Source organism: Peromyscus maniculatus, chromosome 15, assembly GCF_049852395.1.
Source record: "Peromyscus maniculatus bairdii isolate BWxNUB_F1_BW_parent chromosome 15, HU_Pman_BW_mat_3.1, whole genome shotgun sequence".
In the NCBI taxonomy this organism is placed as follows: Eukaryota; Metazoa; Chordata; class Mammalia; order Rodentia; family Cricetidae; genus Peromyscus; species Peromyscus maniculatus.
Genome location: NC_134866.1, coordinates 12,288,325 through 12,312,532, shown reverse-complemented (window position 1 = coordinate 12,312,532; position 24,208 = coordinate 12,288,325). Strand labels below are relative to the sequence as shown.

The 24,208-nt window shown below is 47.4% G+C and overlaps 1 protein-coding gene across 5 annotated transcripts in view; it reads right to left on the bottom strand.

Annotated features, from left to right (window-relative positions):
* Trio (trio Rho guanine nucleotide exchange factor) overlaps positions 1-24,208 on the bottom strand; it is a 317,034-nt gene that overhangs the window by 107,034 nt on the left and 185,792 nt on the right. For all 5 annotated transcript variants that reach the window (XM_076551700.1, XM_076551702.1, XM_076551703.1 and 2 more), the window contains exons 14-25: positions 22,766-22,961; positions 21,881-22,047; positions 19,412-19,531; positions 17,684-17,875; positions 17,142-17,291; positions 14,973-15,087; positions 10,836-10,951; positions 7,172-7,294; positions 1,914-2,108; positions 1,703-1,818; positions 972-1,038; positions 296-405 (exon numbers count right to left, since the gene is read on the bottom strand). In XM_076551700.1, coding sequence (XP_076407815.1) covers positions 296-405; positions 972-1,038; positions 1,703-1,818; positions 1,914-2,108; positions 7,172-7,294; positions 10,836-10,951; positions 14,973-15,087; positions 17,142-17,291; positions 17,684-17,875; positions 19,412-19,531; positions 21,881-22,047; positions 22,766-22,961 — 1,667 coding nt within the window. The remainder of the gene's footprint in view (positions 1-295; positions 406-971; positions 1,039-1,702; positions 1,819-1,913; positions 2,109-7,171; positions 7,295-10,835; positions 10,952-14,972; positions 15,088-17,141; positions 17,292-17,683; positions 17,876-19,411; positions 19,532-21,880; positions 22,048-22,765; positions 22,962-24,208) is intronic.

Below are 24,208 nucleotides of genomic sequence, written 5' to 3'. Positions count from 1 at the left end.
AGGGGCTGGGAGAGTCAGGAGGGGCGTGGAGAAGAGGCTGGACAACAGACATGTGCTTCTGCTCCACAGAGTACCTTCTGCTCTACACTTCAGAGATGCGAAATAACGAACACCACCACATTCCGTATTTCAAAGTAGAAGAGGAAATTTAAATATGCCCAGCTGCCTGGCTCTAACCAAACTTCAACAAAACCACTGAACTCTGCTAAATTCAGCTGTACATCTTTTGTCATAACGGAGCGTCATCCCAGCGCCTGGGTTTTAATAAGCCACTCCCCGGAGGTAAACCACTCACTTGTTGTGAAACTCGTAGATTTCCTGCATGTTCCCGAAGATGATGAGCTCTTTGTTGACGATCCCTGGTGGGATCTCCTCCACCCCGCTGGTCATCTCCCACAGGTAGGTCTGGCCAGGAAGGAAGCAAAGTGATTAAAAAAAAAAAAAAAAAAAAATCAACCCAAACTTTCAAGCAGCAGCCACTCCGAAGGCCTCTAAACAGGGAATGGGAGCTTATGAATAAATGCAGAGTGTATGTAAGAGTGGGTCCTTTTAGTAAACATGAAAAATGTGTCTTTTTCAAAAAAAAAAAAAAAAAAAAACCTTAGTTGCTGCTAACACTTGGGAAGATTTACTATAGTTTTTAGCTTATTCCCAGCTTCAAATTTGAAATGAATCTCTGCCACAAAGTACAACAAACGTTCAGGGTGGGACCAAGCACCAGGCGCCATAACTGTTAGGCACATTTCTCTGAGGCTGCTGCTCTCTGCAAAGAGAATGCCAGCCAGGCTATCCTGTGACAATGAAATGAGAGCATTAGTGCTGTGTCATCTCTGCAGGGAGCCAGCACACCCTGGAACACCACGGAACACGGGGAACAGGGGCCCTCTACTGGCACTGTTCCAATAACCAGCACAGAGAGCCGTAAAACAGCAAGTTCAAACTCAGTGGGAATGGACCAGCAGAAGACTTACATCCATGCACTCTCGCAGGTCCCTTACATAAGCCTTTTCAGTCTGAATTAGTTCGGCCATTATGAACCTTGAAATAAACAGAGAATTGTCCAGTTCAGTTAAGTTGTATGCTTATTACTCTTTAGTATAATCTATTTGTATGGAGATTTAGAAAATAAAATGGAGAGTCCAGAAGTATTATACCTAAAGTAATGGCGTGGGGGAGGTAAATCAAGGACAGACAGAGTGGCAGCCATCGACTAACTGCCACCAGAGCTCCGACGGTGACATTCAGGCTGCTCAGCTCAACTGTGGGCTACGGGTTGGCTCAGCAGTACCCGAGTCCATACCCACTGGACTCCAGACACACTTTCCCTCCCTGTTCCCACTGAATGATCTCCAAATCTCTCCTCACACCGCCAAATGTCCCTAGGCAACGAAAATACCCGAGTGGGAACGGGTCGGGGGAGGGGAGATCTTTAGTTAGTACGCGTAGTTTACAAAGTTTTTAAATCCCCACATTTGAGTTGTTAGTTCCCTCTACTACTGTTGGCAAGCAACCTGTCAAGCTAGGGAAGGAAGGCACAGAGAAAACAGGACAAGACTGAACCATGTGATCGGAGGTCAGCATGCCTTCTCTGTCAGCTGAAAAGGCCAAGTGAGGTCTCGACACTTGACTGCAAAGCTCGCCCAGCAGCATGTCTGCAGGCTGGCTGACACTCCCTTCACCATCGCAGGGAATGCTGGCTTACTCTTTCCTGCGGGCAGACTTCCGTTTCTCTTCGTTGAGCTCATGAGCAGCATCCCGAAGCTTCACCTCTGACCCAGGGATACTGGCAGGGATGATATCCAACTGAAGGCTTTTGCTCTGTGGAACGAGAGTCAATGAGGCCAGTTAATAGAGCGGCTGAGACGGCACGGGCCTCAGATCACCACTGGTCCAGTGTGTACAAAGCAATTCACCGATTTGTTGGAATCTGAAGAAATCCCCAGCGCTTTCTCCAAAGAGGTCCGGTACTTCTCCATGCGCAGAGAGAAATCTCTGTACCTCTTATCCACTGCGGTCACGCATTTTTTAATTTCTGCTGCATGGGCATGCCCTTTTTCACAAAAGCCATCGGCCAGCTGTATCAATAGCTTCACTCTCTCTTTGGTTTGCTGCAAAAACAACAGGAAAGTACTATGAAGCACATGAACCTGACTGCCAGAAACCCGAAGCACAGGGGAAATGGCATCATCTGCACTGAGGCCCCAAGTCCATCCAGTCTGCCTCTCAGAGACTGTACTGGCCATCTTTCCTCCATTCTTCTACAGTAAGTAATGTTCCTATGAGCTTAAAGTTAGAACTGAGTTTATCTGTCAAGGGTCTCCTCTGGTCAGTGAGTCTGTAGAATAGTGAGTGAGTGAGTGAGTGAGTGAGTGAGTGAGTGAGTGAGTGAGTGAGTGAATGAATGAATGAGGAGGTCCGTGGAGGAGATTCTTTAGTCTTTCTTCTTCTTTGAGCACCAGATGTGTGTTGTGTCAGCAGCTCTTTGCTGCATACACGATTTTTTCTGTGCAACCACTTAGCCCTCCAGATCTTCAGGGACAACCAGGCAACAAGAACAGCCCAGATGAGCTATGGAGCAGCACAGCTCTGGAGACCAGAAGGAAACTCACCAACAACACACTCTCTTCGGAGAAGCAGCTCCATTTTTATAACAAAGGCTGTTTCACTTGTTGCATACACAGCAAAGTATAAAGTCAGTCAAAACTAAACTTTCCTTAAAGTTAGGGCTTACTATACAGCAAAGGTTATACGTATGCAGCTCTGACTTCTCAATACACCTTTCACATCACGAATAAAAAACCCTGATTGTGACTTACTAGACTTTCTTTGAGATCTGACATTTTCAAGGAAGCAAGTTATTATTTCAAGAAACCTGCTTTTCTCAGTTAAACTTTAAAAATAAAACAAAATTTATCTATTTTTATTTTATGGGCATGGATGTTTTGCCTGTATGTATTATTTATGCACCACCTGTGTTCCTGGGCATCAGCTTGTCTGGAACTGGAGTTGCAGACAGCTGGGGGCCATCATATGGGTGCTGGGAATAGAACCCGGGTCCTAGAGGAGAGGCTCTTAACCTCTGAGCCATCTCTCCAGCCCTGCTCATAAACTTTATCTGAAAAACCTTGATGGCAAATATTCAGACCAACTGAAAATTACTGAAAAGCAAAGTCAGATTTCAACCCCCACCCTAAACCATCTTAGTTTATAAAATGAAAATTTTGAGCCAGAATCTCTGGGCAACCTCCCTCGCTGGAAAGGTCAGGTGTAACCTCACAGCAAGACCTGGGGTTGAGCACCTGGTTCCCACTACCTGGCCCAGGTCCTCTTCTGGTACAGGTGCTTCTGCCGAGAAGACTAATTCCCTAGATATCCTCAGAGGATGTCCTTCACACCCTTCTCCACTAGAGACCGACCACCTTCCCAACAGTCCCGTGGATCGCCTTCCTAACAGTCCTGTGGACTGCCTTCCAAGCACAGTTGCTCCAAGTCAGCCACTCTCCTGCCTTCTTCCCACGGTATAAACAATCTGTATCTTTTGTGTGACTGTTGTTAGTTCCTCTGGTGAGAATGTCACCTCCAGAAGCAGGGGATGTTATGTACTAGTATCTCTTCCACTGTGGTAAAGGTCACCCGAGGAAATAATGCTAACTCTGCATAGATAAATCTGTAAGGGTTTAGTATCTTAAGAGCTGGGAATAAATAAGTAAAAGTGAAAATAGAGGCATATAGCTTGCCGACATTAGCACAGGAAACGAAAGCACAAGGAGGTAAAGGAATACTTGTTTGTATGTAGTGAATACATCACAGACACACCAAGTTCCAGCAGTAACACAACAGCTAGTATTAATTCCATTAGACTAGTTACCATAGGAAAGACGTGCTAAATGTGATGACTGGCAAGACAAGACTCGTAAGTCTTCACTGCACAACCTCATTTCAACAGACAGAAGGAAATGCCAATGGGAGTCCAAGGCTTCTCAAAGCAGCTGTCCTTTGCCACCCTTGCTGCAAACCCCACGGCTTCCTTTCCTCACGGTTACCATGCTCGCATCTTACTTAACACGTACACTAGATATGCTTTACCCATTTAGTGTCACTGGTCTGCTTCTCTACTGGCATGTGCTAGCCAGGAGCCCGGCACAAGCACCCATCCCAGAGCACCATGTAAGGCCCAGCAGAAACAGACAGAGCAAACAAATGGTGTGATTAAAAATGAGGCATCATCTAACTGTCCCTGGAACAGTTCCTTTCTCCAAACAGTTTAATTATTATTGGCACTTTAAAAATACATCCAGGAGGGGGCTGGAGAGATGGCTCAGTGGTTAAGAGCGCTGGCTGCTCTTCCAGAGGACCTGGGTTCAATTCCCAGCACCCACATGGCAGTCCACAATTCTCTGTAACTCCTGCTCCAAGGGATCTGACATTCTCACACAGACACATATGCAGGCAAAACACCAATGCACATAAAATACAAATAAATAACTCTTTAAAAAAATACATCCAGGAGGTTCAAAATCCTAAAAATAAAATGGATATAAAATGAAAACTTGCCATGTGTTTTCAGCCTTAAGACTTTGCTCATGGTAAAGGACAGTTTCGACATGTTTATTTTTTGTGTGCATGAATTTATCAATCTTTTTGTACTGAGTTAGATTTCGTATCATTCAGACAAACCATCCCACATAAGGAAAAAGTTTAGAAATCTGGTTGTTTCTAGCAATAAAAACCTGAAAGTTGTAGAAATAACCAGATTTCTAAAATACTCCTAACATTTTAAGTTTCTGGCATTCTCCTGGTGTCAAGGAGAGATAGGAGACATGAACCCAATAAATTGCTTTCTAGAAGGCTACCCAGCACCACTGAAAAACAAACAGGCAAATACTGGTTTTGATGTGAAATATTTCGGTGATATAGGAAATACTATGAATATTATGGTAAATAATATTCACCCTCATTCTATTTGCTAACTGTAGCCACTATCATAGTAGGTAGTCATGATGCCTACGCGGCCATCAAAGGTTGGAGAGCTAAGTTCCTGCGGTGACTCTATTCATCATGTTCTCGGGCCATGAGTCCCAGGAGGAACGCACAGCCTGTGCTCACACATGCTCTCTCAGAGCACAGCATCTGACACTAGGGACATTACTGATGAAGACCCAGGGAGATATAGGGAGGTGACTGCAAGATTATAAGCAGTTCAGCAAGGCGGTGGTTTTCAAACCTCACTGTGTGCAAAGACTGTGTAGCGGGCTGTTCTGAATGTCCCCTCAGACCTCACCCTTGCACAGCCCAATCTCCGTCGCCTGGCATGAGCATAGAAATCCACCCCAGAACGAAGCCTGAGAACTGGACACAGATGGTGCCTGCACAGCACTTGGAGAAATGGCAGGACTAAGCATGACAGAGGGACCAAGTCAAGAAGAAGTCTTAGTAAGACAGAGAGGTGGACATTTCCCTGGCTTTATGGCTTTAACATCGAAAGTGCTCTAATTGTCATTATTCTAAGAGATGGGAGACTGTCCTATTAGAGGATTCGATATGGGATGTGAGACACATGATTTCTTAGGGGACGTGAAGACGGGGTGATAGGTGCGAGGAATGGCAAACCTCGCTTCATCCTGATAAACCAAGGAACTCTCTGACTCAGACCTCACCCACACCAATGACCACATACGGCTAACAAGACAACAAGAAGCACGCTTTGCAAACCTCCCATTTCCACCTAGCATCATGTTTAACAAAAGCAATAGTTCTACAGACCTGGGAAACAGCATGGTCAGATGGTACCTACAATTTTAGTACTTACAAGACACGAGAATTAAAGACATGCACACTACTGTCTTATACTTCCAACAGCCACACTCAAACTCAATAGAAAGGAATGCTGAGGAATGACGGGAACCTCCCACACGGATTCTCCTAGTGAACAAGGTGGACTGGTCACTGGAAGCAACAGCAGTACAGTCTCGGGGCTGTGAACAGGCTATGGAGACAAACACATGACGGAAGCGGAGCAGTGGTGGAAAATAGCTGGGTTTTTTTTTTGTTTGTTTGCTTTTTTAATCTACCTCTGGATGCAACATTAGGCACTTCCTTAACATCCTTTCAATCAAAGGATCATCAGAGAAACAATACAGAATTGTAACACTCACAGTATTGAAGATTTTGTTATCTGTACTAACAAAATTAGAATTATATTTTATAATTATTATTATAAAAAATATTAAAAATATTTTTAAAGATATTTCAGAGCACATGCATACACACACACATACCCCACACCTACCAACCCCGGAGATCCAGCAAGGGGGCTCGGTGAGTGGGGGCACTTGCTGTGATCCCCAGGATTCACACTATCAAAGAAGAACCAATCGCTACAAGTTGTCCTCAACCTCTACATGTATGCTGTAGCATGTACAGCCCAACACAAACAAATGCAATTTAATAACAAACTCTGAAAAAAAAACCCAGCAAAATCATAGAGAAGGGAACTAATGCTAAGCAATTCAAAACCACCCTGAAATAAAGGCCAGAACCGCTCCTGGGATGCATGCTTTGGGAATGATGTGTGTCAACGTGAGTATTCTTACAAATTTGTATTTATTTATAGTGCATGTGACACAAAGATGTAATTCGTCTGAAGTAAGTATCGAATTCTCTTTTAAAGAGAAAAGTGCCAGCGCCTCTAGTGTCCCAGACACATGAACAACCAATAACCACGACTCCCACATCAGCCTTGTCAACTGTAAACACAGACCATGTCAGAATGGACTGGTGAGCGATGCCACTGTGACGCTTTCCAGGAAAGACACAGAATACAGAAGAAGAATACCCCCTTCACCCCCCACCCCCACCCTGTGTTTCAGAAAAACAGCAAGACTTGGTAAAATAACTCCAAAAGCAAATGAGAGCAAGACAGCCAGGAAATAACAAAAGGATAAAGCAAAAGCCAGAGGCGACGGAGCCTGTCATGGAAATCAGGTGAACGCAGCGAGACAGCGAAAGGCTCCCTCCCACCCGAGAACTGAGAACACCTGAGCTGACGGCCACCGACCTGGCAGCCCTTCCTCCAGCGTCACAGGCCTTTCTCAACGACCCCTCTGACGAGTACCCTGCAGTTCTAGGTTAGGCTGGGAGAGACCAGAGGCCCGTTCCCAGGCAGGCTTACCTTGGCAGTTATCTGAAACTCCTCATGCTCTTTCAGCAGCTCCTGGGTGTGCTGGATGCTGGACCCTGTGGAGGTGTGTGTGGAAAGATAGAACTCCCCACTGTCATGGATCCACTCCAGTGCCTAGAGGAGAGGAAGGCAAACACGTTAAAGGGAAGACACTCTGCACGCCCTGCCGTGGAGGCCAGCCCCTCGGACAGACAGCGCTGAGAGGAGCGTCATGGCTCCAGGGCTAAAGAGCAGCGCAGGGGAAAAGGATTCCGTCACCCACGCAGCAAGGGTTCGAGGGTTTCTTGTGACCGTGAACCTGCAGGCCTAACAACAGGACAGTCAGAACCTATAGCCAATGTCTCTTTTCAAGAACACAGAGGTGGGTGAAGGATGGTCTAAAAACCTCGTGATACCAAAGGTCTGAACACACACAGAACCACGGCTTTCTGATGCTATGGTGTTTCGAGTCAAAACAGAAGCAGGTGTGCCTTTCCAGGCCTTTGGTTTCCTCCCCAGACTACGATGTCCGCCTGAACTCGCAGACTGGTGCCTATTTCACTTGTGTTTTGGGGGTGTCCTGCAGAGGACCCATTCCACATGGTGCATAAGTTCCCCACTGGGGAGAAGCCAGGAGAAGATGTGACTTCACCTTTTTAGTCTAATGATAACTCCTGAAGAAAGGATGCCAGCGAGGTTCGGGTGCCGGAGCTTAAAATGGAATTAGACTTATTTAAACACACACATACACACACACATCTAAACAGGCCGAGGTAAGGAAAACCAGCATTTTAAAAAGTGCGAGTGTCTCTGTGTCCTAGAATCCTGAAACCATCCATTGTGACATGTTGCTATTTGAACGCCCACTTCACCGTCTCTGTCAGATACACTTCTGCATCCGGGGCAGTGTGTACGTGCATGTGAACTTTCCTGCATGTGTGGATGAACCTGCATGAAGGTCAGGGGTTAATTTAGGCTGGCATCACTCAGGAGGCATTCACTTTTTTTTTTTTTGGAGACAGTTTCTCTCACTGGCTTGGGATGAATCAAGTAGGCTGGCTGGCTGGCCACAAGCCCCGAGATCTGCCTTTCTGTCTCCCTCGCTGCTGTGATTGTTAAGTGTACACCACCATAGCTCCATTTCTTTTTTAAATGTTGGTGCTGGGGCTCAATTTAGTCCCAAGAACTTTACCTCCCAAGCCACCCTCCCCACCCCCGCATCCCATCTGTGGAATTTTCGCAGCAAAAAGAGAAAAGGAAATCAAGCCACAGGGTACTTCAGCTATCAGCTGGACATTCACTTCCTCAGGCTTACAGATGGTCACTCCATCTCTGAAACAATGTTAACACTGATATAAATGAAGGTCGCGTCAGTCAATCTGTTCAGCGTCCCTGACTTCTCCACTCCACTGAAAGCATTTCCAAGTACATACCGTGGAGGCAGATGCCCTCAGGGATAAGAGTAGCCTGAACCCCAGATTCCATGAGGAACCGGGGAACCACATACCTGCCCCCGCTACCTGACAGACTGAAAAGTGGACAGAAAAGCAAGTCACAGACTGTAGCCATGATAAGAGAAGGAAGACCTTGTCAGAAGGAGGCCATGAGAGGTGGCGTTTCGGGTGGGACCTGGGGACTAAGGAGCAGCATGGGGTAGCACATGTGTGACCGGCGGCCACTCGGCCTGCCTCAGGTGGAGAAAGCAGAAGCAGCCAGAGCAGAGGCGGGGAGGGCGGGTGGGCCCATGGAGTCACAGGCAGAGCTTGGAGTTCTTTGTAGAAGCAAATGTGCTCCTGTATGGAAAAGGATGGAACAGAGACCAGGTAGAAATGACCGAGGCTCCGCTGGGATGGAGAGGGTAGAGTGGGGTGCACAGGAGGTCAGCACCCTAGACTCAGGAACGGGTGGGGAGCAGGGACAACAAAGGAGAGGCAGGGATCAAAGACACACCTCGTCACTCCTAACTGGGCACGATGAGAGAGGCGCGGGCGGCGCAGGGGCCCGGGGGTGCAGCCGAGCTGGCTTCTGGAGAGGCCAAAGTGGAGAGACACCGAGAGGGACCACAAACTTAGACATCTGGGAGCCGAAAATAGAGGTCAGGGCTGGGAGACACCCAGGGACAGATAAGAGGAGAGGAAGAAGCAAGAACAGCGTGAACTTGGTCCTGAGAGGCAGCTTCAGGGGTGGAGATAAGAGAGGGAGGCCCTGGGAGGTGGAACCAGGGAGGGCCGAGGGAATGACGAGCCCAGAGCGGCACCGCGGAGGCCACATCAGCTCTCCACACGGCCATTAGCAACGGTGGTATCCACTTCGTAGTCTTAGTGTGCCACACTGGATCTGCGGAATCTGAGGGGTTATGGCCTGCACTGAGCAGTGCATGTCCACCAGAGGGCTACGACCACACGTGGAGCGGAGCTCAGGAGGGCAGCTGGCCTGACAGGTCCCTACCAGCAACGCCAGGAGAAGGCACAGCAGCTGTGCCTCTCTGCAGCCGAACTGTACCGTGTCTTTAACCTGAGAGGTAAGACAGGAAAGGATGCGTGACACTGCCTAGTTAGGAGCCAAAGCCACCTCCATGACATGAAGCATGGTGGAACACTCTCAAAAGTGTTAGGAAAGTGCAATGGAATGTATTAAACACCACAGCCCCCCACTGTGCGGATCTGATCACAGATGAGAGAAAGGTCAACAGAGCACCAGATCGGAGGGCCAAGGTCTGTAGGTAACTGAGCAGTTCTGGACACGGCTGTCCTCTGAAACTAACGAATCGACCTGGAACAAAATCTGTGCCCTACGTGAGAAACCTATGCTGAAGTTTCATTCCTCCTTGGCTAGCAAGACGTGGCTGAATGTTGTGTGTCAGGAATGTGCTGCTGCACATGGGTTTAACAGCCCACACTGGAGCTGCAGGCAGGACAGGGGTCAACACTGACTACCACAGGGAGCAGCCCTGGGTGGCAGTCACTTCAACTCAGGTTGTGAGGGAATGAAATTAATCCTGTGTTTCTCTGACTATACTGAAGCCAAAGAGAACTGAAATGGATTTTGGTGCTTAAGACAAGTAAATAGATTTACTTTGAGATGATCTTCTATGATGGACAGTCTCCTTAGAAGCACTTTGTCCCACAGTGCCCTCGGGAGAAAACGGACCCCTTCATGTCTCTGCCTCAGCCAAACTCAAAACCCTTTCTGATTATTTTGAATTACTAGAAATTCTGTCATGTTTCTCACCTAGTTTTAGCTCAGTGTCCCTGAAAATTAACTTTTTCTTCAATATATAAATACAGCAACATAAAGAAAGCACCTGCCGTGTTTCTGTAAGCACTTAACCAGGACGCAAGCACGCTTTTTACACAATAATCGCTTCGATGACTTGCACTTGGCAGCTCTAAGTGTGAGGTAAAGGCAGCTCAGGAAAACCAAATGGCACGCTGGTATAGTGTGAAACAAACAGGTTGTCGTCACACTATCCTCGGGCTTAGGGGTTTTATTTTTATAACAAACTTAGTTAAAAGGCATGATTGTTTCTGACATCAGAACGTAGTGTTCAAGAGGGCTTTTGTAACAAAACTCTGCCAGTCAAGGAAAGGAGGTGTGAGCATGGGTGGAGCACTGACCTGCTGAGCACCCCTGTGTGAGCAGGGTGGAGGGCTTGGGGCGCCCCAGATGCACTGACCTGTTTGGCACTCCTTTCAAAGACCACGTACTGCTGGCACTGGTCCAGCCGCCTTTTTCTCATGGTCCAATAATGCAATACCCTGTTTTCCCGCTGGAAGAGTTCATTCAAGATATCTGAGGTGGAAAAGGAAAAGGTGTTGGTGCTTGCTCTCCAGTCACACCTAGAGACTCCTACTTGTTTTCATTTAGATGTTTACGCTCTTGTCCCAGCATGGCAGACTGTGCTAAGAAAGACAGCATTCCTGTCGAGATCTCAGCAGCACCTGAAGCAGTCTCTGCATCATCTCACCCTTGAATTTGAAACCAAAGTGGGATACAAACAAGATTCTGTCTTAAAATAAAAGTAACAACCACACAATAGAGCAGGAAATAAAAAAATAAGTGTTTTTTTGTTTACTCATATTTTTAAAACATAAAGCCTTAGGAGGGGAAGGAGGGAACTAGAGAAGCAGATGACCATGGAACTGTGAAGGCAAAGGTGTCTTCTTATATAAAAACTAAAACTGATATACAATAGCTACTGTCAAAATGCTGTGCTCATAAAAAAACAGGTAAAACTGTGGTGGTATTGTGTTCCCAAAATATTGTGCATCCTAATAAACTTATCTCTGGGGTCAGAGAACAGAACAGCCACTAGACAGACACAGAGGCCAGAAAACGGTGGCACACACACCTTTAATCCTTGCATTCCAAAGGCAGAGATCTGTCTGGATCTCTGTCAGTTCAAAGCCACACTGGAAACAGCCAGGTATAGTGACACACGCCTTTAATCCCAGGAAGTGATGGCAGGAAGCAGAAAGGTATTTAAGGTGTGAGGAACCAGAGCTGGTTAAGCTTTTAGGCTTTTAAGCAGCAGTTCAGCTGAGATCTATTCGGATGAGGACACAGAGGCTTCCAGTTTGAGAAAACAGGATCGGCTGAGAAGTTGGCCAGGTGAGGTGGCTGTGGCCTGTACTGTCTCTCTGATCTTCCAGCATTCACCCTAATACCTGGCCCTGGGTTTGTTTTTATTAATAAGACCTTTTAAGATTCATGCTACAAAAAACTACTGGGGACATATAAGTCACAGACCCAATGTCCTAAACCGACACCCCAGTCTGGCTTGGAACTCGAGTTAGCTGAGACAACCTACTGTAACTTCCGGGCTCTGCTGCCACCTCCAGGGCTGGACGCACAGCTGGACACCATCATGCCTGGTTTATGTGCTGGAGACTGAACCCAGCACTTCCTATATGCCAGGCAAACACGCTGTGAACTGATCTATAACCCCACGGTTCACTTTCCATTTTGACTTTTGTTTATTTGGTGCTGAGGATGGAAAACAAAGCCGTATGTGGGTGAAACACACCACCTACCACTGAGTTACACCCTTCGTTGTGAAGTAACGCAATTTTGAACACTAAAGCATGAGCAGTGAACATGTGGACACACACTTAACCTCACACAAGCAACTAGGGCATTGTTTGCTGTTTTACTGGCCAAGATTGACACTACTCAGGCTTGGGGAGAGGGGCAAGGCCCGGGGGCATGGGAGCCTGTGTTATGCAATGCAACCCTAGCACGAGGCATTCTGGCACCAGTGACACTGAAATGTGGACACCCTGGACTAGAGTTTATCTTTCAGACAAATAGTGCTGCACAAATAATCAAAACTATTGCTACTGAGATGAGTAACTGGGAAGTGCAGGTGTGAACAATGAAACTGAAAGCAAGGTTCAGCCCCTTACCACACCAGGGACACCTGAAGTCAATTACTGAAATTCATTCAAAAGGCAGCAGTCCAGTCTCTAAATAGTGGCTTACAAAGCTGTGTTACACAAAGTGAAATGTGCTTTTCATAGGGAGAATTGTTCCTTTTATTTTTTTTGTAAAAAAGAATGTATAGACAGGACACACCAAATATCCTTGTAATGACTGTAAGTAGCAAGCATAATTATGCAATTTATGTACATTTGGGCATCTGTGGTGGTTTGAATTGAAAATGGTCCCTCTAGGCTCAGAGGGAGTGACATTATTTGGAAGGGTTAGGACATGTGGCCTTGCTGGAGGAAGTGTGTCCCTTCACTGGGGGTGGACTTGAGGTCTCAGAAGCTCAAGCCAGGCCCAGTGTCACTCTCTTTCTCTGCTGCTTGCTGATCCAGATGTAGAACTCTCGGCTCCTCTCCTGTGCATGTCTGTCTGCCTGCTGCCATGCTTCCTGCCATGGTGAGAATGGACTAAACCTGTGAACTGTAAGGCAGCCACAATGAAATGTTTTCCTTCATGAGAGTTGTAGTGGTCATGGTGTCTCTTCACAGCAACAGAAACCCTCACTAAGACAGCACCTTTACTTTTTTTTACAGTATGACAAATTCACTCTAGGAGTTAATAAAAGAAAGAAAAAGCTTTAGAAAAGAAGAACCAAGACAGAGACCCCACGATAGCTGCCATATAATGTTGTTGTATTAGGGAATCTTAGTACGTCTGTCACAAACACGGCGTTCTGAGCAGACTGTGCACCTCATGAGGAAGCATTATGGCGTCTCACATGTCAGCTCAGCAGCTGCACTGCCGTGCCTCGCTCCACCAAAAACTCAACCAGTTTAGCAAAGTCAGTTAAGATTTTGATTTATTTAGTGACTTGCTGAGTTCAGCCGGGGCCGTCATGTGACCACAGGTTTGGAGCTCTCCACTGGGGCCTGTGAGTTCATCAGTGGGCACATTAATGAAGGCAATGACTGTCCTTCTCCCTGATCTATCAATAGCCAATAGCTCAGCAAAGGAGCAGGGTCCCGTGGGCTTCACTGCCAGTTACTGAAAACAGGAAACAAATTCATTTCAATTTTTGAATTTTTGTCTGTTTTTGTTTTTTTGAGACAGGATTTATTTGTGTAGCTCTGTCTGTTCTAGAACTCACTCTATAGATCAGGCTGGCCTCGAACTCAGAGAGAGATCCATCTGCATCTGCCTCCTGAGTGCTGGGATTAAAGGTGTGTGCCGCCACACCCAGCTATTTTTAAATTTTTAAGTCTATCAAAGTACTAAGCTACCACTTCCACACAAGCACTGCATGTAAACAGAAATTCATGCATGGGGAGGCTGGAGAGATGGCTCAGAGGTTAAGAGCACTGACTGCTCTTCCAGAGGTCCTGAGTTCAATTCCTAGCACCCACATGGTGGCTCACAACCATCTGTAATGCGATCTGGTGCCCTCTTCTGTATACATAATAAGTGAATAAATCTTTAAAAAAAAAAAAGAAAGAAAGAAAGAAATTCATGCATGAAGAAATCCCTCTGCTCTCACTTCCGGCTCTGACTGAGTAGTAATAATTTTTTCCAAGCAGTAGCTAAGAAGTGTGAACTGCCCTCAGGGACGCAGGGGTGGCTCCAGTTCCTGAGAGATGCTGAGACCATTTGTCTGACTCCCTGGACTGATCTTGCAGTTATACTGGCAGCCTGCCTGTAAGTCACGGGGAGCCGGATCTTCTTGCCTCACTCTAAGAGGTGCATAAACCTTTGCCACCAAATAGAATACAAGAGAAACAAAATATTTCCAGCAATCCACAGCCTCCTTACTACAAGACACGAGAGTCAATGCTACAATTCTTGCCTATGACACTCAGTTTCAGCTGTGTGAAATTGGTTTGGGTAGCTCCTTACCCTGTACACCTCATGCTTCTTCTACTTAACGTTCTATGTTAATTACACTTCGGTATAAATTTACCCAGACCTTTTTCTATCCATTTACAAGTAAATTAATGAAAAAAAAACTGTATTATACTCGAGGTATTAAACTATGTAACACTTTGCAATTTGCTTTCCTTAGTTAACCATGTCTTAGGCATACAACCTTAAAAGTAGCTTATAGCCACAACACCGGTACATGATTTCTGACTTAGCTTTTAAAACTACTTTGCATATAGATAACTGCAGTTTTCATTTTGACCATGTGTTCACTCACATCTATCAACAGGCAAGGACAGTAACCATCAAGCTGAATGCCATGCCGTCTGTTTTATACTTAGCTGACTCAGTGTATTAGTGGCCTACAGATTTCTTCCTATTTCGTTACTGAACTGACAGCTAATGCGGCTGTCTGAGCATGAAGTGGACACTCAGCGCTAGCCACAGGGAAGCACAGTGGCAGCATGCTCACTTTTGACTTGCTGCTCCGGGGCCTTGATGTGCGTCACCATCCCTGGCATGCTCACGCTGTTTCTGTGCAGGTATTTCAGGAAGACGTCTGCATTCCTTCTGGCCAGCGTGCAAGCCTAAGAAACAACGGAGGACAACGGATCGGTAATGTGACTCACACAGATATGTATTTGTGGGACAATGTATAGGTAATGTGACTCACACAGATATGTATTTGTGGGACAATGTATAGGTAATGTGACTCACACAGATATGTATTTGAGGGACAATGTATAGGTAATGTGACTCACTCAGATATGTATTTTGAGTATATGGAGACGACAATATCATAGGCTATATCAAAAGTCTTCTACCTAACAGCCATTTGGTCAACTTGAGGTTTACAAAATGCAGAGATTAAATTCTATTTAAAATTCAAAACAAAAAGTAAAAAAAAACCTCTATCAGACTCCTTGGTCTTGCAAGGTCAGACCATGTTACAGACCACTCAGTGCAAGGGCTGCAAAGGCAGCCACTGATATACAGTCAAAGAGGAAGTGGAGCCCTTTCCAGTCTAGTCTTGAGGTCACTGGATCCCCAGTACATCCTGACTGCAGACTAATGGGGAAGTGGTAGCACAGAACCCAGCTAAACTGGGCCCAGATTTCTGTAAAGGCCAGACGGATAGTAAACACCTCCAGGCTCTCTGCCCTGATCTTGTAGATGAGACTGTCATAAACAATATGTAAAGGATCCCAAGTGGCCAGACTCATCCCTCGGTTCTTAGTGTGAAACCCTCAAATCCCAGGGAGGTTGGTTATTTTGCATTGCTGTGGTTGTGGGTGACTGGTAGCTGCTGATGTACTAGGTAACCCCTCAGTGACGTCATCAGTGTACAGTACCTCTTCAGTGTGCGGGCTGATGGGCAGGAAATCCCAGATATAGAGGCCTTTTCTATAAACTCACTCAAATGGCTTTTCCTTTGTGGTTTTAGCGAAAATATGTTAACTAAGTGGTGTTCAATTCCTACTGTGTGGATTCTGGAGCAAGAGCGGCACATCTCCAAAGTAAATCATCTAATGGCCGTTGGTGTTAGTCCACCAACAACAGAGGCCGGCTGGCAGCAGACTCCAAAGTCTTGGTTGATGCAGTTACAGTCAATGCTTGGAAGCTATGATGGTGGTTCCTCCCGACTTAGTCAACAACAAAAGCCCCGGCTCTCTGTAAGGTCTCTAATGCAGAGTCACAATTCAGTTTTCCAGACTACACAACAATTCCATCAGTCGATGACCTTTAGACACCGGAACAGATCATTAAAGACAACAGGAAATGGTGTCTCAGGGCAGGGGCGTCAGAATGCTGAAACAGAGAACAACTAACTCACGTAAAGACAACAAACAGTCATGTTTCTGATGGACCCAGCTGCCAGTGAAAAGACGCACTCAGAACTTGTTTAAAAGTGTGGACGTATCCATGTGGCCAGTGTTTCCGAACACATAACCGCTTTAAAAACTGTAACTGTTTCAAGGCACGGTTGTGACTTTGGTGTGAGCCAATAGGATGTACATAAAAACTCCTCAGAGCCTGCATTTAATCTTCTTGAAGAAAACACGGCCTGTCTGAACAGGACGAACTTGCTCAGAGGTTGTGTCCTGAGGCTAGCACCCACTCTCAGCCAAGGCGCTGGAGTCCACCCCACTTGGTTGTCTGTGTCTTCGGAGAGGCAGTCTATAGGCCTAAAATGGCTGAATGTCCAAACGGACTCACTAAGCTAGAGGTATTGTGCTTCACCATATCAACCAGCCAATCACTTCCGGTCTGCAAAGTTCATGGGTTTTCCAGTTAGTCATAATTTTGCCTCAGAGAAATCTCATCACTATAATACTGTTACATGGCACTGTAACTTCTAGCCAATAGTTATTCGTAGATTTCTAGTTCATTCCCCATGAAACTGGTAAGACAGTGGAGTTTCATGAAAAGGATCAGTCTATGATTGACATCATCACCCCAGTCACTTTCCACACAAGGCAAGAGTCAGTGTTTATGGGGCCTCGCTCTGAAAGTTCAGACCACACAACTATGTATGTACCGGTAACCTACAAGAATCACTTCTAAACGACAGTCAGGAGACCCTGTGGCCCTCAACAGCCAATCAGCGTGACATCAATACCCAAGGGACCCAGCCTTATACCTTCAGGAAGGCCTCCTTTTGTTCGAGGTGCTTGCTAATCATGGGGGTGACGTGGTCAGTTTCAGAGTTGGGGCCCAGCTTGTCGGCTCCACCACACCAGTCCTCTTCTCGTTTGTACTCCTGCTCCAGGCTCTCCAGGACACTGCAGACCTGAGGGGACAAAGTTCCAGGTTTAGAAATGACAGTGCTCTCAGCCATGCCCTGGGGAAGGCAAAGAATGAGGAAAGACCAAGAACGCTACAGGCGGCCATGGGCTCTGCCTGACTCAAGGCCGGCAGGGAGGGATTTTAGAATACAAACTGAGTGTCCCACTGCCCTGATGACAACCGAGAAAGGCTATGTTTTCTCAGCTACTTGTCAACTTGCTATTCTTCGAGAGCCGAGAGCCGGAGCAGCAGGGTAAATGTAGCTTCAGAACAGGTCTTCCCTGTTTAACGTGGACCTGAGGGATTCGCTACTGATGGTTATGCCAATGATGGTGACGCTGTCCCTAAAGCCCAGATCAGTCAGGTACCGGGAGCCTAGGAGCCCTCTCTCCTGACCTGCTCTGAAGTCTTGTAGAAGGCGACTGAGGCATTGACGAGCTTGAGGCGGTCTTCCATCTTGAGCATGAGCTGCTGCCAGTGAGAGGCGACCTTCTCTGCGCAGTCGCGGATCATGTCCATGTCGTAGTGGTTGGCCTGCAGCATGGCCTCGGCCTTCTGCTGTACCTGCAGTGCGCTCTGGTGTGTTTTCTAGACATGGGGAAGATGGGAAGGCACATTCAGCAGGGCATCGCACACTAAGGCAGGAACTGGGATGCTCTCCGCGGCGAACAGAATCAACCCTAAGTCCGACTCCTTAGCATGCTTTGCAAATATTAAAGGGTAGTTCAGGCAAGTAGTTCTAGGCCTGGCACCAACCACACTGATGTTTAATTTATCTAATGAAGGATGAAACGCATTCAGACTTCCCAGAATGGCACTCAGCTGTGGGGTTTTCCATTTGAGAAGCAACAGGAACAACTCTTAGCAATTGACAGTCTAAAGCTCTGTTCAATTGTGCCAAGTTTATTATCCTGACTGGCTTTTGTGTAATAGCCACTTCAGGCAAAGCAACAAGTGGAAAAAGGAGGCCAGAACAAATGCCTTTTATTTTCATTTTCAGCTGAAGCACTAGACTCCAGTGAAAAGAGTTTAAGAACTAGTGATTTTTTTTAAAAAAAAAAAAAAAAGAAAAGAAAAGAAAAAAAAAAAACATATAGAGAAAAGGCTGAGAATGTTCCATGCCACAGATAAAGAAAACCACATGGTAAGCCCTGATGCCTGATGCCAGGGGCTCTCCAGGTGAGATCTAGAACATGAGGTACCAGCAGCTAGGGCACATAGTGCCTCAGAGGAAAGAAAGTCTTTCATTTCACCCGGTACAGTGGAAATGATCTTGTAAACACCGACCATGGTATAGATTCCCGAATGACTGACACTTGACCTTGAGTACCAAAACCCCCCTGGCACTGCAGCTACTCAGGTTTACAAAGCTGCCTGGAGTTGGAGCCTCAGGAAGAGCAGCCACTGACCTGAGCAGCTGATGATACACTGACCTCGGGGGTAAATTAGTGCTGGCTTCTGTGGCCTTTTCTCCGGCTAACATCACGGTTTCTATTTTCAAACACCCCTTTTGAAGCCCTGCCTGTACTCTGAGATCACTCATCACAACTGCTACCCGCCCCTAAGGAAACCCATTCTAAAGCAATTAGTGGCCGGCTAACAGCAAGGGGGAGCTGCCGGGCCCGGCCAAGGCTACACTGTCTAGTGCAGTACGGCCCCTCAGCCCATCAAGGTGAATCCTGCTGCCAGTAAGCAAGCACGGGGAGTTTTGTCATCATCACTTGTGCCTGGTCATCGTGCAAGACCCTTCCCACCCCTAGCACTCTGCTTTGTCCAAACTGGTTACATGTGAGACTGTAGCTGTAAGATCAGCAAGATAATTCAACACCTCAGCTCAGGCCCCAATTTGAGCTCCTGATTTAAGGCACTTCTAATCAAAGTCCAATGCATCCTGCTCAAGTCATGGGAGAGAAGGGGGCCCTGGCCGCTGGGACACTTGCTACAAGGCTGTCCTCAATCCACTGCAGCTGTGGGCTGTTTCCTTCTCCTACAATCAGTGGGGAACTGGTGAGCATGGCATTTCTTTCCCATCAATCCGGGGCTGGCTCCAGTGCTTGGTGGAATATCAAGGGTTATCCAGCTGGGCTCCATGCCATTAAGGCCCGCCCTCAGACACTGCCTTACCTCAATTGCGTGCTGGAACTGCTCGTGTTCTCTCTGCAGCTGCTCGGCTTCCTGCAGTGAGCTGGCGGTAATGAGGCCAGCATTTAACATGGACTCTCCATTTCGGATCCAGCCCAGCACCTGAAACAGGACACTGGGTAACTCTAGGCAGTGGACCTTCCAGTGCACCCTACAAAACACCTGGGATGGGGGATGGGTCTGCAAGGCGGTATGGAGCAGTGGTTCTCAACCTTTTGGGTCGTGACCCCTTTGGAAGTGGAACGACCTTTTCACGGGGGTCACCTAAGACCATGGAAAAACACAGATATTTGCATTACAATTCCTAACAGTAGCAAAATTCCAGTTATGAAGTAGCAACAAAAAGAACTTTATGGTTGGGGGTCACCTCAGCATGAGGAAGCACAGTGCATTAAAGGGTCGCAGCACTGGGGAGGTTGAGAACTCGTAGGAGGGCAGCGCTGACTTCCTTTCCCCCAGACACGGCCTGCAGCCCCTGAAGGGCTCTCATCAGAAGCACTGCCTCGAGCGCCGCAAGTCTGTTGTTTAGAAGACAGTGGAGGGCAGCGGGCTCTGCAGACTCAGGCGCGAAAAGCTCAGGCCCCACGCTATAAGCAAACTTGCTCACGGAGAGAGTTCTCTGCCACTGGAGGGGAGCCCTGCTACTTCCTGTCCAGACTGCCACTCCTACTCCACAGCAAGACCGGTCACCTGCTCAGTACGGTCAGCTCGCTCGCCTCGATGACTTTCTGGCGAGTGTCGGTGTTAAATGACGCAATAGCCCAGGCGTGAAACAGGCTGCGCTACAGTGCTCAGGGCCAAACCTCGAGACTCTCAAGTTCACACACAGAAAGGAATCAATGTTGACAGCAGAAGTCACCAACACTGTGGAAGCTCATTCTGGATTGTGGCCGAGACCTCAAGATACACGCATAATGCTTTCCTTTTATAATCTGCTTAAAAGTCAAAACAATTCCCAGCTTTGGTGAGAGCTTTCAGAACCCCAAGTCTGGCCCGTGATTCGGAACCGAAGTTTCTGGATCAGCTGAAAACTGCTTTTCTGACACACATGTTGCTCTCACCCTCAGGTTCCTGATGTCTGGGGATGCTGAGGTCGCGGCTGGAGATGACTGCCATCTGGCAATCATGAGGGAAAGGCTACCTGTACTAGGTAGTTTTCTGTCAGGTTGACATAAACTGGAGTAACCAGAGCTAGGGGAGCCTCCACTGAGACAGTCTATAGGAGCGCAGGGCAGCCTATCGGCATTTTCTTAATCAGCGATTGAGGGGGGGGAGCGCAACCCACTGGGGGGGGGGCCATCCCCGGGCTGATAGTCCTGGGTTCTATAAGAAAGCAGGCTGAGCAAGTCATGAGGAGCAAGCCAGTAGGCAGCTCCCCTCCATGGCCTCTGCATCAACTCCTGCCTCCAGGTTCCCATCAAGTTCCTGCCCTCACTGCTTTCGATGATGAACTGTTACATGGAGCTGAGAGTGAAATAACCCCTTTCCTCCCCAAGTTGCTTTTGGTCATGGTGTTTCATCACAGCAGTGATAACCCTGACTAAGACACTACCCATCAGCAAACTCTGAGCCCACTGTATCAAAGGGACACTTAACAGGTGAACACTGCTGACCCATTACGTGGGTGAAACGGCCTCTAACGCCACCTTCATAGTCTAAGCCAAGACAGTTTGTAAAGAGTAGAACTACTTCACTTCTTAAACAGGTTGTTTTTCTTGAGGCAAAAAGAAACGTCTATAGGTTACAATGCTGTATTTCCTTAAGTGTACAAACTCCAGTGGCACCAACAGGGCACAAGAAGCCAGTGGAGACCCCACCACCTCTGGTGCCAGGAGCACGCACTCTCCTGTGAGCACGATGCACGTCTGCACCACACCAGGCTGTGTCTCAGGCTCCCAGCGCTACCTTCAACAAGGCCAACAAAGGCTTTCTGTGCCATGGGCAGACTGTAACAGCCCACTTCTCCATCAAGACCCTTCACCCGGGAACTCCACTTTACCCGCCCCCCCCCACGGGTTCAAGTGCAGTATCCATGGATGACTCCTACCGGCGGGCGCTCGGCTCATTTTTGTTTTAGCTTCAGCCCCGTATATATAGTGTGCAGATAACACAGGAAAAGCCCAGCCTTGCAGCCTGTGGCCGTGTCCAGATTGAAAGTTAAGGGGGATATCTCGCAGGTCCTAGCCTAGGAAGTAATGTGCTGTACGCAAGGGGCCATCCAAGAGTAAAACAAACGCAAGGATGACAGCCTCAAGGCCTGGGGCTGGGAGCTGGGGGCTCTGCCGTTATTCGGCCAGCCATCAAGGAAGGCCGTGGACTCCACTTTTACCACGAGATGCTGTCTTGGGGCGTGTACCACCTTACCTATCAGGACAACTACACGGAGATCATGGGAAATTCTTCCTGAGGCTGACTTGCCAGCATCCCCCATCATTCCTCAGGGTCACGCACCTGCTTCACTTCGGCCTGCAGGTGGCGCAGTTGCACACACTGCTCCAAATGTTTCCGGTGTTGTTCAGCGGCTAAATCCAGCTCCTGTTGCTTTTCATGAAGAAATTCCAGGAGGTCCTGGACCCGAGTGGCCATGTCCACATCTCTGTCACAAAGCAGCTCCACACCTGTAAATAGTGGGGGGAGACCCTAGAAGTCAACTCCTACCCTCCTCACCTTCTCCTCTCACCTCGGATGGCTCTACCCATGTAGAATCACTTGTGAATTACTTGTCCACTGCCTATAGCAGCCAGCAGGTTCAGAAAGGCCCAGGCCAGCAGTGATGGAGGCATGCATACATCCAGCACACCGGGGTGTGAGAAGCTTCACAGATGAGCCAAGCAACTGCACCTCCTACCTCATGGACTCAGAGACAGAATAGCATCTGTTAGAAATGAGTGAGTGGTCACTCTTCAGGAAGTATGTAATAGGCTGCGTAAGGTGAGTGATGCATGCAGGATGTTGCTGTGTATGCGCCTGTACTACAGTTACATGCTGGGCTTACAGCGACATCTGCTGGACACAGAAACTAAGAAAGAAAGAATGAAAAAAACAAAAAAACCCCGACAGTTCCTTGGGTTTTACATTTCACTCACAAATACAACAAACCACTCTGCAGAATTAAAGTTCTTATTACTTGAAACAATTCTTGAAAAATTTAAGAGTAAGTTTTCTAAGCATAAAGTTAAATGTGAAGTGTAAATGTATTATGTGAAACAAAGTGCAAAACAGTTCCTTTTAAAGAACTGGTCTTGGCAGGTAATGGCTCAGTACAGAAGTCCCAGCATTAAGCTACCCTAGTTCCGTGGTGACGAGAGGAACCCCCAACTGGAGGACCTTTCTTACCAGAGGCCTGGACTTCATTGACATACTGCAAAAGATCCTGTCCTTGGTGGATGACGTCGAAAGTCAAGTTATTCATGGTCAGGGCTTTGTCTGCGTGGTGCTGCAGGCGCTGCTCGGCTATTGTCAGGTCTTCCGTGTCAAAGTCATTCATTTGCTGGGAAAGCTCATCATTCCAAGACTCAAGGTCTGAGATGATCTAGAGAGGAAAGCATCTATGCAAATCACGCCTTAAAACCCATGCTGCCACATCTCACTGTGTGTGAGCCAGTGGTCTCAAAAGGACACGGAAGCCACACGCCTAGTTTTGTGGTCTACAGATCAGGCTTCAAGGAAACCAGTTTAGAAGTTTTTAAGGAAATAAATGGACACAGTTGGTTGAAGGGGCTCCTACACTCATCAGATACTTTTGGGAAATAAACCAGGGCCTGGTATATAGTAGGCAAGTGTTATGCCACTAATCACATCTGCAGCCCCTGAAAGGAGAAAGCAGAAAGCAAGTATTTCATTACTTCAAGGTGGAACATATATAAATATATCTACCTGTAAAACGACGGGGGGGGGGGGGGGGAGAGGAATTACTTGTTTTATAGCAAAATAGCTGGGCGGCGGTGGTGGCGCACACCTTTAATCCCAGCACTCGGGAGGCAGAGGCAGGCAGATCTGTGAGTTTGAGGTCAGCCTGGGCTACAGAGTGAGTTCCAGGAAAGGCTCCAAAGATACACAGAGGAAACCCTGTCTCGAAAAACCAAAAACCAAAATGTTTTTTTGACAAAACAGTTGTCTGAGGCAACTATCATTAAGGAAGGTCTGGTGAGCCACCATGGCCAAGGCTGAGAGGGAGTTCCACAGCCATCAGAATGCCACCACTTGAATGCACTGCATCTCAGCATCTGTAGGGCAGCTCATAAAGAGCTACCTCTGGCTCATTCCTGCACAAACCCAGAGTCTGGTCTAAGCAGGTTTTCCAAAATCTGAGTTCTGTGTTGACAGGAAGTACCAGAGAACACAAGCAGTAACCCACAGGTCAATGAGAAAGCATATCTTGTGGGAACCTGGCTACCTTGACAAGTGAACCCATCATGGTCAAGAAGTCACGGACTGCACAAAATAGGACAGAGCGAGAGTCGAACCTAAACTAAGAGGCTAGCCACCAAACACAGCAACTGGCCTGTGTGCCTCCTGATGGAGGTGTCAGTGCAAACCTGAACACAGGCTGTATACTGGGAGATAATGGGTGCCAGTTGGATGGGTGAGGTGTCTGGTGCTGTGTGTGTGTAAGGAACCGCCCTTATGATGCAGATCTCTTTAGGACTGGAAGGATGGACAGGCAGTCTGGCACAACATTCAATGAGGGAAGCGAACAAAGAAACAAGGTCTTGCTGATTTGGGGGACTGGGGTACGGAAGCTTCATTGCGCTACTTTCTCGGCTTTTGTATAGGTTT